The sequence below is a fragment of the Talpa occidentalis genome, unplaced genomic scaffold, assembly GCF_014898055.3.
Source record: "Talpa occidentalis isolate TD23 unplaced genomic scaffold, MPIMG_talOcc4v2.1 talOcc4.4, whole genome shotgun sequence".
Lineage (NCBI taxonomy): Eukaryota > Metazoa > Chordata > Mammalia > Eulipotyphla > Talpidae > Talpa > Talpa occidentalis.
Window position 1 is genome coordinate 11,680,154 of NW_023604295.1, and position 17,736 is coordinate 11,697,889.

General features: G+C 43.8%; 1 protein-coding gene across 1 annotated transcript in view; it reads left to right on the plus strand.

Moving 5' to 3' along the window:
- Positions 1-3,161: 3,161 nt before the first annotated feature.
- Positions 3,162-17,736, plus strand: part of ADAMTS5 (ADAM metallopeptidase with thrombospondin type 1 motif 5) — a 50,530-nt gene continuing 35,955 nt past the window's right edge. The window contains exons 1-2 of the mRNA XM_037525056.2: positions 3,162-4,708; positions 15,851-15,983. Coding sequence (XP_037380953.1) covers positions 3,599-4,708; positions 15,851-15,983 — 1,243 coding nt within the window. The 5' untranslated portion in view covers positions 3,162-3,598. The remainder of the gene's footprint in view (positions 4,709-15,850; positions 15,984-17,736) is intronic.

A 17,736-nucleotide genomic window follows, 5' to 3' on the forward strand; every position in this document is an offset into this window, starting at 1 on the left:
GAAAAAAAAAATAAAACCGTAGCTACTTTCATCCAAAGCAAGTTGTGTTCTTGGGCTGACAGACCATATTTTATCTAGAACATAAGAGTTCATCCTAATCCACTAAGGTAATATTTAAGAAGTAATAGCAAATGAATTTCTAAAGTGTCAAAGTTATTCTCACAGAAAAAGAAATGATATCCAAGTAGAAATTTTCTGAATATTTGAGAATGTACTCATTATACTCATAAGCTATATTAATTCATTTTCCTATAAATATGTGATTCAAGTAAATATTTAGTACTTTATATTCACTTTTGGAGTTTATCTGTTTCCATTCTATTTTTCAACATTTTTCTAAACACTGAATAATCTGAGCACAAATGTCATTATGTAATTACACTTAAAGGCATACAATTTAGAAGTATGATTGATGAGAGATTGAAAGAGGAAAAAAACTTATTGAGAAGAGAATTCAGTTGAAATTTCCTTAAATGCTAAGAAATACCCTGTCTATGAATGCAAATAATTCTAATTAGTAAATTTAAGCCACTGTACCTACCTATCAAAATGATCTTTTGAGGTTAACAATGATGAAATGGTTAAAATGATTGAATCACAGTGGTTTTAGAGATGGGGTTTAGAGACGTTTTACTGAAATGGATTTTAAAAAATTAAAATAGATTTTGCTATTTCTAGGCACAGGCAATGGTGCCTGGAGTTAGAATGGCTGGCACAAGGCTGGCAGGAGGCTGTACCCTGATTCTTCTCCTTCATAGTCAGAACTTTTGAACATCTTTATTTCCTTAAAAAAAAAAATAGCATGGCCTTAGCAGCTGACCCCTGAGAGTGGCTGTGGGATTAAAAGGCAATGCACCTTCAGCAATAGCAATTTTCTCCCATCTCTTGAGTTATTTCAGGGTATCCAGGAGACCCAATAATCACTTCCTTTGTAAAAGACAACTGCTCTCAGGACAGGCTGTGCTCTGCCTCCCAAAGGAACTCCCAGGGGTGCCCCGGGGCAATGGGCCTCCTGCTGAGCAATTCTGGGATTCCTGCCTAGGGTCAGGCACTCTGAGAACCTCAAAGCACTCCAGGACCCACCTGGGTCCCTGCAGCAAAGAGCAGGAGCTGTCAGATCACTTCCCCAGGAGCAAACCACGGGCAAATTAGGAGCGACTGAGGGGCCCCTGTGTGCGCAGTCCTGTAAGTTAGGCATGGGAAAACAGAAACGTGTTCATGGTACTGGACTAACTTTGTCACTGGCGTATTCATGAATCCGCCAGAAGTAGGATGGGAGAGAGGGTCGCTCTGGCTTCTGCAGTAAACCTTCTAAACATTGCAAGAATTGTAGTGGTTAGAAAGCTGTCAGAGTTTCCTTCTTAATTTGAGTTGATCAGTAGAGGAAGCAAAGGAGAACCCGAATAGCAGTGACAATGTCGGGCACAAGTAACAATAAATATCAACCTGTGCGCCCACGCCCCTCCCCAAAGTCCTTTTCTTCTAAGAAATTTCTGACAATGAAAGGTCATAAGGTCATTAGGGCATGGGGTTGGGGGTTGTTTTAGGAGAAATAAATACAAATGTATGTGTGGTTATTTAATTCTTTTAGCATAAGAAAAATGTGCACACGAATTTTTAATTATTATTTTTTTAATGAGCTCAATTCCCTCCAATAGTTAACTCTTCCCTGCCCTGCTCTCTTTAAGCAGAGGAAGTTGGACCCTCCCTGGTGACGCAAGGGGTTAAGACACAACCTATGAAGCTGTCCGCAGCCTCTGCAGCACGAGTTCGAGCCCCGGCCAGGGCGATACCCACATGGCGCAGCAGACAGCTCCTGTCTCGCCCACTGCTCCCCTCAGCAGTGTACTTCGGTCAAGCTGCCTGTTCTGTTCCCCACTCTGTCTCTGGTGAATCCTCTCACCTCCCACACCTCTGGCCTGTACCCCAGTTCTTGTATGCATAAATAAAACTTAAAAAAAAAAAAAAAGCAGAGGAAGTTCTAGTCATCTGGGACTAAGTGACAGATGCAGCAGCAGCCTCACAGCGCTTGAAAAGTGGGGGGTAGGGGGTTCGCACACCAAGGCGCGGAATTCCCAGGCCGCTGGAGGCCCTGCCAGGGGCCACCGCAGCACTTGGGGCGCCGGGACGCGTCAGGAAGCGCCCGCGGCTCTCAGGCTGGCCGGCCCCTCTGCTGGTGGCTGTGAGAAGTTAGTCACCCTCGCGAACGTCCGAGTGCGAAGAGGCTGGGGAAGTCTGCAAGGAGAAACCCGGGTACCGGGACGGCTGCGAGGAGGCAAAAGGGGCGCGGGGAGCCGGGCCGCCGGGGAAGCTGGACGCCCTCAGTGGGCGCGCGGAGCTCCCAGGTCTGCGCGTCCAGCGCGCACCGACGTGCACGGAAAAAACACTTGCAGCGACGAATTTCTCCCCGAAGGAAAGAAAAGCTGCAGAGAAGAAGGCCAGGAGAGATCTGAAATGTCCCAGTAACTTCAAAACACAGCAAAACACCCCTTCAGGAGATGAGGTAAGCGGGGGTGAGCCAACCCCCATTTGGTTGTGAAATATCAGACCAACCCGGAGCCGCTGTGGCTTTAAATGAGGCCAAGGAAATCTTCTGGGTTTCTTGCCCAAAAATCCCCCCCCCCCCACCCCGCCTTTGCCCTTGCGCCCTCCCACCTCCCTCCTACCCCCACCCCGGGTTCCCGTTCCTCGATCGCTCCTGTCCCCACCCCTCCCCACGCCGCCTCCCACCCACCCCCGGCTGCCCGATTAGGCGCGGACCCGCCAGGGTGGGAGTGGTGGGGGAAGCTCTCCCTTTAAGAGGCAGTTTGCAGTGACGAATTGTTGAAATTGCCATTGCAGGATGGCATGCCGCTATAAATTCATTGTTCCACCTCCTCGCATCTTCACAGCGCGCGCGCCGCTCTCCGCGCTCGCAGCGGCCGACTGGGGGTGACCGCGGGCCGCGGGACGCTGCAGCCGGGGGCCACGGACGCGCCTTCCCTGGCTCGCCGCGGGCCGGCCCTGGCATTTTTGTTTTCATTTTTATGGCTTTTTCCCTGTCTTCCTTCTCTGCCTCCTGGTTCCAGTAGAGTCGAGGGAATCCACAAAATTAGAACCGAAGTGGGCTCCGGCGCCTGGAACCCCGGCTGCGCGCGGGTGCCCAGCGGCCAGGGGGCGGGAGGCGGGCGCGCCAGGTGCCCGCCGGGTGCGCGGCACTTTCTTACTTTTCTCGGTGCCAGAGATCGCGGTGGCCGTGGGGGCCGGTTCGCTTTTGTTTTTGGGTGCGTTTGTTTGTTTTTTTACCTTTTCCTCTATTTGCTGAATCTCCACGACCCGGCTTTTTATTTTTTATTTTTTTGGCTTTTTAATTTTTCTTTTTCGTCTTTCCGGACCACGAATCCAAACATTTTCCAAAGCAACAAAGAAAAGTTCGCACGCTGGCACCTTGGCCGGGACAGGCTGGCGCAGTTGGCCGGGTCCCCCTCCCTCCGACCCTTGACTCAACCTTGCAAGCAAGTGTATGTGTGCCCCCCCTCCCGCCCCGGTAACTTCCAGAGCGAATAACAAATACCCATAAAGTCCCCGTCGCGCAGCCCCTCCCCGCGGGCAGCGCATTATGCTGCTCGGGTGGGCGTCCCTGCTGCTGTGCGCGCTCCGCCTGCCCCTGGTCGCGGCCAGTCCCGCCGCGGCACCTGCCCAGGATAAAGCCGGGCAGCCTCGGGCTGCTGCTGCTGCAGCGGCCGCCCAGCCCCGCCGGCCGCAGGGGGAGGAGGCGCAGGAACCGGCCGAGCCTCCCCAGCACCCGCACCCCTGGGCACTGCAGCGCAGGAGCCGCGGGCTCGTGCAGAACATCGACCAAATCTACTCCGGCGGCGGCAAAGTGGGCTACCTCGTCTACGCGGGCGGCCGGAGGTTCCTCCTAGACTTGGAACGGGATGATTCGGTGGGCGCTGCTGGCTTGGTTCCCGCAAAAGGCAGGCTGAGCGCGAGCCGGCGCCACCAGGGGCACTGCTTCTACCGGGGCACGGTGGACGGCAGTCCCCGCTCCCTGGCGGTGTTCGATCTGTGTGGGGGTCTCGACGGCTTCTTCGCGGTCAAGCATGCACGCTACACCCTAAAGCCGCTGCTGCGCGGACCCTGGGCGGAGGTGGAGACCGGACGTGTGTACGGGGATGGTTCCGCGCCGGTCCTGCACGTCTACACCCGCGAAGGCTTCAGCTTTGAGGCCCTACCGCCGCGCACCAGCTGCGAGACCCCGGCTTCCCCGCCGGGGCCGCCTGAGCGCGCCCCAGCACGCAGCAGCCCGGATCGACGCTGGGCGCTGGCCCAGTACTTCCAGGACCAGAGGGCTCCCTCCTCGGATGGGGTCCAGGGACCACAGACGTGGTGGAGACGACGGCGCCGCTCCATCTCCCGGGCCCGCCAGGTGGAGCTGCTCCTGGTGGCCGATGCGTCCATGGCACGCATGTATGGCCGGGGCCTGCAGCATTACCTGCTGACCCTGGCCTCCATCGCCAACCGGCTGTACAGCCATGCCAGCATAGAGAACCACATCCGCCTCACCGTGGTCAAGGTGGTGGTGCTAGGGGACAAGGATAAGAGCCTGGAGGTAAACAAGAACGCGGCCACGACACTCAAGAACTTTTGTAAGTGGCAGCATCAGCATAACCAGCTAGGAGACGACCATGAGGAGCACTACGATGCGGCCATCCTGTTTACTCGGGAGGTAGGTGCAGCCTGGGAGGGTGGTCCAAGCAATGGTTGAAGGAGGTAAGTGGAAGGGACAGCATTCCTGGAGGCCTTGCTTGGCCCCAAACTGCCTGCCACTGTTGATTTGCTTAACTGCCTTTTGCAGGAAACCTAGTCAGCATGCAACTCTGCCCCTGTGTTTCAGGTAGACCCAACAGCAATTCCCAACTTAAATGGACCCAACTTCCTAGATAGTCAATCAGGATGTCTCCCATCTGAGATACTGTGTCATGGGTGCAGCCATATGAGAAGGGAGTCAAATGTTTGGGGAAATGCACACAGCTAAATGCGTAAAGGGGTAAAACAAGATTGTCTTCACAATCAGGGAGCTTCACCTTTTTAGTGAACCAAACTTAAAACTTTGTCCCACCTCTTGAAAGGGCTTATTGGTTCATCCTTTGTAGTCATTTTTTATCCAGGACCTTCCTTTATTGACATCCATACCTTCTCACTCAATCTGTGAATCATTCCTCAATGTGAGCAGAAGGAAGCCTTTGTAGAGGAAGAATTCCTTTTCCAATCTGGTTTCCTAGTGAGGCTTTTACACATCCACTTTGGTAGAATCCCAGTTCCTGGGAAGGACGGTATGTGGGAGTGTAAGGAGAATATAGGATCCCAACCTTGCGGAGTTCCTTAGCAACTTCTTTGCCTAGTCAACCAGGGCATTGCCAGCCGTGCCCGCCGGCTCCTCCTCTTCAGATGCCACTGAAGGTCACATCCAACTTGCATGTTTGGATTTGGGATGAATGTTTCCGAAACCCCAGTGCAGAAAGATCCGGGCAAAGAATCAAAATTGAGAATGGAATGTTTTCCCAGAATTTCTTTCTTTTAAGGAAGATGGGACAGGAAGGGGAAGAAATGGATCTTTGTAGGACCAGAGGTTCTGGGAGGAACACGTTATCTATTTGCAGTCATTAGACCACCACGTAAGTGTGACATTCAGACACAGAGCTGAGTTGGACTTGAGCCTGGCTTGCCGGACGGACGGATCTCATTTTCATTTCACAGCTCTGCTCTGATTGGCAGTTTTAAGTCATGCCTCTCAGATGTCTGGTAAGAATCGACTTTTAAAGCTCATTCTTTAAGTGCTTGAGACCCATCCAGGAGAGTTGAAGACCTAGAAGCTTTGCAATATTATGCAAAATTATGGTACGCATTGAGCCAACAGGACGAGGCTAGGACAGGAAATGATGGTTTGCAGAAGTTTGCAGAATCACACAGCCCTACCACCTAATTCTCCTATTTTTACTAAGGCACTCTGGGTAGGAAGGAAAAGCGTTGATACATTTGGAGCAGAGAAACACTTGTGGCTCATGGGGTGGACATAAATGTAAACCACATGTAAACAAAAACTGGGGAGGGCAGCAGTTTCAGAACCAGGCAACGCACAGATCTGTGCATGGAAAATCTCTCCTGGTTAAGTGATCTTCTGGAAACCATCCTTTAATTTTTCCGCACAACATTCATCTTTGAAATGGAAGAACATTGGTTCTGTAGCCTTCCCTGTGAAGTGAAGTTCTCCTGTAAAACTATCCCTTTCTTACTGGCTTCCAAGACTTTTTTTTTTTTTTTTTTTTTTTTTGGTAAGTAACTTTCCAAGTCTGTATTTCTTGCTTTGCTCCATCACTGGAGACTGCCAAGAAAGAGGCTTCAGAGAGTTTATGGAAGGAAGTTCGCTAAAGACAGAGGAAAAAATACTTTTATAGCCATACTCCTCCAAAGAGTAGGTCATTTTAATAGTCCGCTTTCATATTTTGAAGACAAATAGACATTCCATAATTTCTCAAATAAATAAAAATTAATAGAAAACTCCATTACTCTCTACCTCTTGCACCATAATTTTCCTAATTGCTTCTCAGGAAAAAAAAAAGTTATTACTCTTTCTGGATTTTGTTTTTGATTGGGTAGCTTAATAATTCCTATTTTCCAAACTGTGAAACATATCAGCACAATTAAATAGATAAAAGCAAGGGTGAAGTAAATGAACAGTATATCTTGACTTTAATAAGTATTATGATAATTTTTTTCATACCAGTTTGCACATGGCAAATATTTTACGCAGGACTCCCTAGCCTTCTTGCCAAGCAGAAGCATACTTTTAGTAAAGCAAAGCTCATTTAGTGTGCGGTTGACCCTCTGGTATATATATCTAACTTGGTGAGAACGAAATATTTGAAAAGCATGTGCATTACAAATACATGCACCTCATTTTAAAGAGTGCTATTAATTTAGGGCCTGAGAAAAAATTTCCAAGACCCTGATGCAGTATTCATTTGAGGGTACCTCAAGATGCAATGCTTATCTCTGCCTAATCCTTCAGAATGTGGAAAACAAGAGGGCTGAAGAAAAGTAATCTGAGCTCTTCTATCTATGGAAATCAGATATGGAAATCAGACTTGCATGGGTAGCTTTTTTTTTCTTTTTCTCAGTGAGAAATAACCAGATTTGGGCTCAGGATTTTACTTTTACAACTCTGTTTTGAATGGAAGAAGTACGTTGCTTAGAAACCAGACGCCAAGCCATCAAATCCATGCTTTGATGGGCTCCCAGCACTGACTATTCAATTTTTGTGTGTCCAGATGTATTCTCCTAAATGTACTTGTTTTTCAGGCATGAAGCAAATGTGTGAAGGTATGTTTTCCAACCCTGTTTACTGACTGAAGCCATTGTGTCTCAAAGTCAGCAAAATAGTGCTAGTAATATATTTCTCAAACCAGCACACTACCTGTCAGGACTGTGCCTCAGCACTCAGTGCTGGTGGAATTGGAGAAATTTAGCAACAGCCGATTTTCTGGCTTAGGAGAGCTTTGCCTTGTGAAATGGCACTTACGCTGGAATTCACACCACTTTTTCCATCAAACAGTAGAAATCCGATCTCCTGGGCATTTCATTTTGCTTTCCAGAATCCTATCCTTGTTCCTGGCTTCCTCTCTTATTTTAAAAGAGGTTTTTTAAAGACAAACTCTTCAATTCATTTTGGACACCAGAGCACTCTTCTTTATAAACAAAAGCCCTGCCCACTGAATGGCAAAACTGGAAATTAACGCCCCCTCCCCACTGCTCAACACCAATGAAAATTTGATTCTTTTATGGATTGAAAGCATTGGTTTGAAACTGAGCCAGCTCAGAGTCTATGCAATATAAAATGTTCATGCACCTTCACTAAGATCAATGTGCCTATTAGTAAGCAATTGATTCGCTGCAAAACCCCACTTCTGTGTTCTGCCCTTAATGCTGGGGGCCGAGTTGGAGGGGGGGGCCGGGCAGACTCCACAGACAGCATTTCACCTTTACTATTTGACTCCTGTTAGGTTCTGTCAATAGAGGCCTTAGAGGAAGAAGAAAAGCTAGGAAGAGGGAAGAGGATGTGCTCTTATTATTTCCTTGCTGACTAGGTTAAGGAATTCTATCACATTTTTAAGTTCAAATCCCATTTAAAGGCAAAAGTGACCCATATCAAGGCATCATAGCTAGGTCATTCCTTATCAGTTAAAGGTTAAATAACTCAGAAATGGGCAGATTGGGAGCAAATCAGGCAACTCTAGTTGACATTTTAAAAATAAATTGTAGGGCCTCCCTGGTGGCGCAAGGGGTTAAGCACCGCACTATGAAGCAATCCGTAAGCCTCTGCAGCACGAGTTCGATCCCTGGCCAGGAAGGTGACTTACATGGCGCAGCAGACCTCTCCTGTCTCGCCGCTGCTGCCCTCAGCAGTGTGTTTCAGTCAATCTGCCTGTTCTGTTCCCCACTCTGTCTCTGGTGAATTCTCTCACCCTCCTGCATCTCTGGCCTGTACCCCAGCTTTTGTATGCATAAATAAATAAATCTTTAAAAAAATAAAAATGAATTGTAAGGAAGATTTTAGAAAGGCAAGGTCTGCTAGAGAAGATGTAGAACATCACCCGGACTGTCTCATTGCTGTATTTCTTAGATTCCGCATGTGTCTGTGAGCGCCCGTGCCCGCTGTGTGCGAGACTCTCGTGTAGGCAGGTGAAGACAGCAGCTTGGAAGAAATCCCTGGTCCCTGCCCACTTGGGCTTATCACCAGGGGAGAGGAAGTTGATATTTACGTAAATCATTCTAATGTTAGGAAAATTCTGATAAATGCCTTAGTTGAATTATAAACAAAAGTTGGGAAAGAATAGGGAAGGAATCACTTGATTCTGCCTATAATCTTTATATATGATTTATTATAAATGTGTAATTTAACTGGTCCTTAAAGACCAAAGATAGATTTAATTTGGATTCATGCAGCTTTTAGTGAGCATGTTTAATGCATTGCACATAGTCATAAACCGTTTTACAATTGTTCCATTCAATAATCTGTAGCCAAAATGATATTATAATTTGACAGATAAAACTTTCATGGAAAGAGAAACAAAGGTACTCTCAGAGGAGCAGCTGAGAAATAGTAGAAAGAAGTTAGTCCTCTCTGAGTGTTGCTGACAGAAAGGGATGCAGAGGTTTGAAAAGCTACTCCTTTCCTAAGAATCTAGCCCAAGAAACAGACAAGGAAATGGATACTTTGATGATTTATGGGAGATGCAATTATTAGCTATCATGGAATTATACAGCAAGGTTGCCTAACCCATCTGAGCTCAATTTGGAAGAAAAAGCAGGATTCGTCAGATCTGAAAGAATGAGGCGTTGTAGACACACCAAACCATCATGTGCAAAGGCCCAGAGGGAGCATGGTGATAGGTGGTTAGAAATTATAATGTAAATAAGAGTGAGAGGGTGATATATTTTTCTAGAGAAAATAACAACCAGATTATAAAAGAAATTGGATGCCTTGTGTGTTTCAGCTTGGGCCACCATAACACCATAGACTGCGTGCTTTAAAAACAGGAATATATTTTCTCACAATTTTCCAGACTGGAAATTTCAATATTAGGGTTGAGGCCTTTTTGATTTCTGGTGGATCTCTCTTGCTGGCTTGTAGGTTGCTGTCCTTTTTGCTCTGTGCTCATAGGACCTTTGCTCTGTGAATTCTGGGGAAGGGACAGTGGAGAAAGGAGAGCTCCCAGTCTCTCTTTCAAGGACACTAATCCTCTCATTTCACTGTTAAAATCTCTTTTAACCTTAATTGCCCCACCGTGGGCCTTGTCTCCCAATATACACTGGGAATTAAACATATGAATGGGGGGCAGAGGGTGGGAGGTTGGGGAGAATTCAGTCAATAGACACTGCGCTGAAGATCTTCAATTATAAAATAAATTCAGTGTGAATCTAATGAAAGAAAATAGCAGGTGTGTTCTGGAATGAGTCTGCTAGCCTAAATAGTTGGACTGTATCCAGGGAAACTTTGCAGGATATTTCAGTAATTTTCAAGAGGAGACTTGAGATGGTCTAAACTAAAGCAGTGGCATTAGCTATTGAGAGGCAGGGATTGAATCAAGAATTGTTCAAATGAAGTGGATACAAGTTCATTAATCCTTTCCAGTGCAAGGGACCCACCTGTTGATGAGATGTGTAGGAATAGCAGATAATGGAACCTGAAGGTGGAGTAGAGATGGAGAGGAAGCCTGGATTGCTTTATGCAAGGTTTTGAATGTCAGGCCAAGGTTGACCACAGTGTGACTTTTAAATTTTGGAGGAATGGAGGAAAATCTTTTAAGATCTGGGGTGTAGGAAGGTACCTAATTACAGTATGTAGACTGGGAAGTCACAGGAGACAAAGGAACCAGTTCAAAGTCTCAGGCAATAATTCAGGCAGGAAGGGATTAAAGAAGGAATGAATTTGAGGACTGCTGTGGGACACAGTGACGCATCAGTTGTGATACCATAGAGAAAAAGGGGCATGTTAATGAAGTTTGCAAGTTTCTTACCCAGCACTTCCATTTTCTTGGCTGGAATAACCTCTTCAGTGTATTTTGTATATTCAGTATGCCTCTAAATTATGAAGTTTTACTGTGCAGACCATAAAGACCATACTGCATTATTTGTTGCAGAAAAGGAATTTGCTTGACCAAGTACAGATTATGAATGAAAAAGATAAGAATAACATCAAGATAAACATGTGATGACGTAGTAAGACATGGTGAATTAAATGCAGCAGGGCGACTGTTCAGGCATAGGTGTGAATTTCAGTTTGACAAGTGTGAAGCTTGCAGCTTCAGGCACAATGACACTGTCCTTTTATTTCTCCATCTATCAGCTGAAATGTCTTCATTTAATACTACTATACAGCTTGAATAAGCCCTTTAGATCACCTGGTCCAAAGTCCTTATGTTAATGCTGAAGGAATTTGCCTAAAATCATATATAATGAAGCAATGAGTCTTACTAATAGAGGCAAAATTAAAAGGAAATCTACCCTCCCTTCACTATGTCTAATCAGCTTCCATCCCCATTCTCTTCTGAGCACCTACTCCCCTCCATTTCAACTTTCTCCATCGCTTCTACTGGACCATTTTACTTTACATTCATCAGAGAAAATTCCCTGTCTTGGAACTCTGGGCCCAGCCTATCTTTCTTGTTCCCCAGCTACCCTCTACCCAGCAAATCCTGTAGTCTATTCAATACAGCCACAATGAACTTCTTGCCATTCACATTTCCCATTACCTGAGAGCCGCATGAGTCTTTCCTTGTTAGGATCCATTTCCTCTAAGACTGTCAGGATCCCATGAATCCTTCAAGATCCAGTCACCTCCTCTGAGACACCTTTATTGATTCCCCCTGGAGAGCTCATCAATTCCACTTCTGCCCTTCCTCCCTAGTCTGTTCATGATAGTGTATCCCAGTCTTCTCCACTCTTGATATATCTGCTTTGTCTTCCAGATCTTAGATGTATAACTGTTAATATTACATCTTATTTTATTTACTTACTACAGTGTCCTCACTTAGCACAGTGTCTAATGGCAGATTGTGGACACACACTAATTGTTTAAGAATGAATGCCCCTGGAATCCCTTAGCCCCTAGACTTGGCTGGGCACTGAACATTGGACACCCCCTACTTGTTTCCAGAATCTTGCATAGGGATTGTTTAACATGGCCATTGCAATCATTGGCCTAATACACCCACTTAATATAGTCTCTGCTGAGATCCCAATCAAGAATCGTTGATTGAGGATTATCATATGGATAGCCAAGAATCGGAGCTGCAAGACAGATGCATTATTGTGTATAAATAGATGTTTGTGGAATGCTTACAACTAAAATATGTGCCACAGCAGATTAATCCTTCTATCAAGTATCCCTCCTCTTTGGAATTGAATACACAGGCATCCGAGACTACTTAAATCCTCTCTGTGTCCTTTTCATGAGCTCCATTCTTGCCCTTACCAGGTGATAATATTAATAGAAATAAATGATGCTATTATTTAACTCCAGATTCTGCTCTACAGTGCATTCTTCCTAATGTTGGCTGCTATTGCTGCAGTGGTGATGCTATCCGCCCTTATCAGCATTTGTGTTTCTGTTAGTTCCTACCCTCAGCACAATTATGCTATATGAGACAAGTCTCCCAGTAAAGCGGAGAAATCCCGCAGCTCCTGTTATTTGTTCCATTTCATACATTCATGTCTGTTTGGTTTGTTTCCCCACCCACTAGAGACTGTCACTGGGATTTCCAAGTTATATTACGTTCCAGGCATTTACTTCTCAGGGTAACATACGTTGCTGGCCTTTTATCCTTAGCTCCCAACTCCATCCACATGACTAGGGCTGTGTTATAAATTACTACCAGACATGAATGTGATATGCTGTATTCTCAATTATTTGATGCACAATTGGAGTGTTAATACACTGGAATGGAATGAGCACTACTAATCATTCTAAATTCCATGATAAATTATATTTTGCCATATTCATAATTTGCTAAATGGCCACACTGAAGCATCACCCTGTCAGTGACTTGCCATCGGTCTTGCTGACCATTTCGGCTCTATTTTTGAATGAAATACAATGTCCAGTCATGTCTACTGGCCAATACCCACAAGTCCACCAATTCAATCTCTGTATAATCTTAAAAGCCTAAAGTTTTACTAAATAATCCTTTGCATTGCTGTTTATGGCATGGTGATAAGATAATGATCCTGTGTGAAAAGAATCATCTTTAATAAAACAGATATAGAACTTTCCTTCCCACTGATCAAGCAGAAAACTCTTGTCAATATTTTTAATTTATCTGGCCTATGAACTCTGGGTGATTCACATCCCTTGTCTCCAGACCTGGAATTTGATAGATGTATGTATGTATGTATGGATGGATGGATGGATGGATGGATGGATGGATGGATGGATGGATAAATGGTAGGTAGATAAGATAGATACTTAGGTAGAAAGTTAGATTCTGTAGTATTCTTAATCAATAGTATTCTTCTTCCTGAGCTGAATTAAAAAGAAATACTATAAACTTCAAATAATGTTTATACCTATAAATGTTATAAATTACCCCCAGAAAATAAACATGAACACGATTTGCTGTGTTCTTAATAATTTGATGCACAATTTGAGTGTTAATAGATGGGAATAAACATCAGGTCACAAAGAAATTCATGTGTTCATTGTAAATCTTGAAGATGAAACTATAACTGGGTTACAAAGGTTTGAAAAGGAGTGAATGAAAAGGAAAAAGTTGTCAGTTTACATAATTGTAGTTAAAGAAATTTATAGAGAGAGGCTGTGTAGCCCTGGGTTTTAATCAGTGTGGTTAAAAATATATAACAAGTGCTTCTGTTCATAATTTTGTGACATTCACACTGCACGCATTTCCATGGCAATGGGCCAGATGCATTTAATGCAATTCAAGGATGACAAGGAAGATGGATGGTCTCTAATGAGCAATTGATTACCAGTAAGCAGAGAGAGATTAAGAATCCAATTTCCACTCCCTTCTCATCTGCAGGGCCATTTCCATTTGCTGTGGTTCTTCAAGCTTATTAATGAAGGAAGGGGTAAGAAAGAAAAACAATTTTTTGGATTTTATTATTTGAAGATAATGAATCTCAAATTGCGAGGATAGACATAATTCTTGGTTAAAAAAAAATAAGTGTGCAAAAATAACCTTCAGTCTCTAGCAGTTCTCTCAAACTAGGAGTGAACTCCTAATTTGGTCTTAAGTTACTAAAATGATTGGAGGAAAACGGATTAAAAATGTTTTGTACTATATTATTATCTGAAAGTCTATTATGCAAAAGTGTGTTCCAGTTTCAATTTTAAAAACTACTAGTTTGTTTTCAGCAACTGTAATTTAAGATCCCACGGCATGACACATGAGGATACACAGGAAGCTTTGGGAGGATATTGTTGGTCTGATGACTTCATTCACTAGGGCTGCTGGGCCCAGATTTCCACTGTGTGAAGTTATAATAACATGGTGGCCACAATGCAGTTCATCACAGCTGGGATCTCATAAAATGGAATACAATAAGGATCTGAAAATGTACTAGAGAGAAGATCATGGGGTTTATCTTTTAAATATTCTTCACCTTAGTTGGATTTTTATACAGCAAAATAAAATGACACTGACATTGTGTATATTGAAAAGTATACTGGCATGGCGTGGGTAGTACTGGTTATGATCAAGTAACATCTTGCCTGGCTTCCTGGAGTCTATTGAGGTCCTGTTTGCACACAGCGTGTTAAAGCCATATGAGGTCTACATTATGTCCGACCACCTATCTGTCAAACTTCACCATAAGTAAAAATGTTTGTTGTGTTGCTGTCATAAGCCAGACGATGTGTTTGTTGCAGCTACAAAGATGGTAGCTATAGTAGAAATGATTCATTATTTCATCTAGTAAATAGTCTCCTTTTATAGTAATAAATATTTTTTAAAAGTCATTTTGTTCTACAGTTATTTGGTTATGGTTTACTAAAATACTGTCCTGTTTTGGGGAATATAAATGTACTAGATGGTGTCACTTATGTGTGGAATCTAGAGAAACAAGACAAAGGGTCAGATAAAGCCTGACTCAAAAGTAGCCCTTGAAAGCAGACTATAGAATTCTAGTGAGACATCCAGAGGAGGGGAATGAGAAGGTGAGACAACCTAGGGAGGAAGCACAATGGACTCTGGGTACTTTGTTGGTGGAAGCTCTACGGTAACATGAGGGGGGGGTGTCGGGGGGTGGTCTTATACTTCCAAGTACAAACAACAGTGTGAACCAAGGTACCTCAATATAAAATAATTACTTTCTTTAAAAATTAAAAATAAATTTCTTCTCCATCTTACTTCACAATAAATGTGTATACTGTTCATTTTCACTGAAGACAGATGCAGGAACAAGAAATTCTAATGTCTGCTAATATTCAAATAGCATTCAGGTAAAAGTATATCATTGCAATTGTATGTTAATAATTTTGACTTTTGAGACAAGGAGAAAGAATTTCATGCTTCTTATCTTTAAATTCTTGTTGATGTCTCTTTCATCTAGATGGATCATTTTTACCAGAGTGTGATCACAATCCAGTTTGAGAATCTCTCAAAAGTTATGCAACTTCTTCCCAGAAAGATACATACAATCACACAGAAATGCAACAGATGACATATATCTCCTGAGGACTAATCAGGTTGAGAAACCCAATATTAAATGCTATGAATAAAAAAGTGCACATATTTCCAAAGACACAACCTATGAATTTCTAATTCTATTTGAAAATGAAGAGACCATCTTCCAAGTAATTAGACTTATGGATTAAAATATCATTTCCAATCCAAAATACTGAGAAATTTGTATTCTGCCACAAATATGTGGGTACAGTTGCCTTTGTGATGGAAAATGAATTAGGAGGCCAGGCTTCTGATAAATTTAGCATGAATTTATGTCAGTCTTAGGGCTTTCCTTAGCATGACCATATGTGAAAGGGATCCATGTGGGATGGGCCTGCATCGCTGCATGCAGCCTGGTGAGGGCCCCAGCAATTGTAACAGACACGCTCTGATCCTACATCTCTTTAAACGTAATGAGTCCCATCAGCCTTCTGTGCTTCTGGGGGCCAGACCAGCTTAGCGAGTCGATGCCATTCGTTAGTCTTTGGAACATTTCCAGAGCCGAACAGGTGACACCATAAACATACCCCGTTCTTGCCATTTGGAGCAAGCAAGTGGCTCGACAAGGTGGCTCCTTCTGGATGTAAATTGATTTGAATGATTTCTTTCTTTCTCCCGGGCAGGATTTATGCGGGCATCATTCATGTGACACCTTGGGAATGGCAGACGTGGGGACCATATGTTCTCCGGAGCGCAGCTGTGCTGTTATTGAAGATGATGGCCTGCACGCAGCTTTCACCGTGGCTCACGAAATTGGTATGCAGTGCCTTTCTTTTCCCTCGCCAAATCAAACACTTGTAACAGCTGCAACAGGAACCAACATACTTGGCAATTAATTCCAGATTTCTCCTGGTTCAGATGTTCCCTGGGGGATTAAATTTGTTTATATTTGCACTTTTAGGGTTAACTCATAAAGGAGAGGGAAGGCAAAGTCAGTCACACAGTAGATGTTTCCTGCCTGATGGTGGCCTTGAAACATTTAAGAGAAATCCGCTACTGCTACTGTCCCTTAAAGCGTCCATGAATTAGACGAAATTGGTCACAGTGGGCTCTGGAATGTGGAGATGTTCCTCTTCGATGTTCTTCAAAACAGTATTGACGCATCCAGGGCTAATCAGTTTTCACAGAAATTTGTCATGTTTTATTCGCTTGTGAGTGATCCCCGCCGCTTCCTGTCAGAGGTAATCGTGGTGCTTATGGTAAACATCCATGCCTTGCTTTAGAACATTCTTTTTTTTTTTTTAACAATTATTTTATTAAGGTAACATTGATCTAAATACTGCATAGGATTCAGAAATACAGGGTCCCGCCTTGTGAGATATCTGCTGTCACACCATACCCACCAACCTGCCAAGTTTCTAAAAACCAAGGCAATGAAACCCCAGCAAAGGCCAGCGGCTGTGTTTGCACACACCTCAGGCTCAATTTGCTTGTCGTCAGAAACACAGCTGTCTCCTCCAGCTAGAAATGTAGAGCGGAGTTAATTGTTGAAAACTACCCTAGCAATTGGGAATTTGTGTTTCCCAATCACTGATCTTGGCTACTAGGATGCTGAGAAGTTAGTTTGTACTCAGGTTTAGAGATTAGAATTAGATCATCTGGGCTCAGTTCTTACTAAAGAACTTTCGACCTGTCTTCCCCGAACTCTCTAAGATTGCTTTCATATCAGACACATAAGAAGAAGAACGGCTATTCGTGGAGTCAGCGTAGGGTCCAAATTCAACAGGTTATGGATACCAACCTCTTTCTGTTTTGCTTTTTAGCTATTCATTTATTTTACTATGTATATATCACCTTTAGCATAATCTTTTGGGGGTCAAAGTACGGTTTTATTATTATTTTACATTTTCCCTGTCCTTTATTTAACAGATTTAGGTTTTCAAAGAAAAAAACATATTTTTTACATAACAGTGAAAACTCCTTTTTCACCTTAGAAAGCAGAGAACCATTCCCAAGGTGTCCATTTCTAACTGCCATTTTCTCTGGGAAGTTCGAATAACTTCATAGATGTAATTGTATATCAGCGTATTGCAACAATAAAATAGAAATCAGTCATTAAATATTAAATCTTGAGTGTTAGTCATGACTTGAATTTTCTTAACTGACACTCTTCTTACATCTAAGCAAAATAACACAAACATTAATCCTTAATATAAATACCATCCAACAGCAGTCCAGTTGAATACCCCATGAACTAGGCATGTGTAGCCAACATCTGAGATAGGGTCGCAACTGTGTGTCTGTGTTCTCCGTTTTATCTTAGGAGAGTGACTTGCCCTCTCTGAGTCTCTATCTCTTCCCTATCAGGAGAACTAATAATGAGGCATGGATCTCTGGCATCTGTACTAGGAGAGTGGAAAGTGTTTTTAAAATACATAGGCCACTCCACGCAGACCTCTCCTGCCGCCCGCTGCTCCCCTCAGCAGTGTACTTTGGTCCTTCTGCCTGTTCTTTTCCCCGCTCTGGCTCTGGTGAATTCTCTCACCCTCCCGCGCTTCTGACTATATCC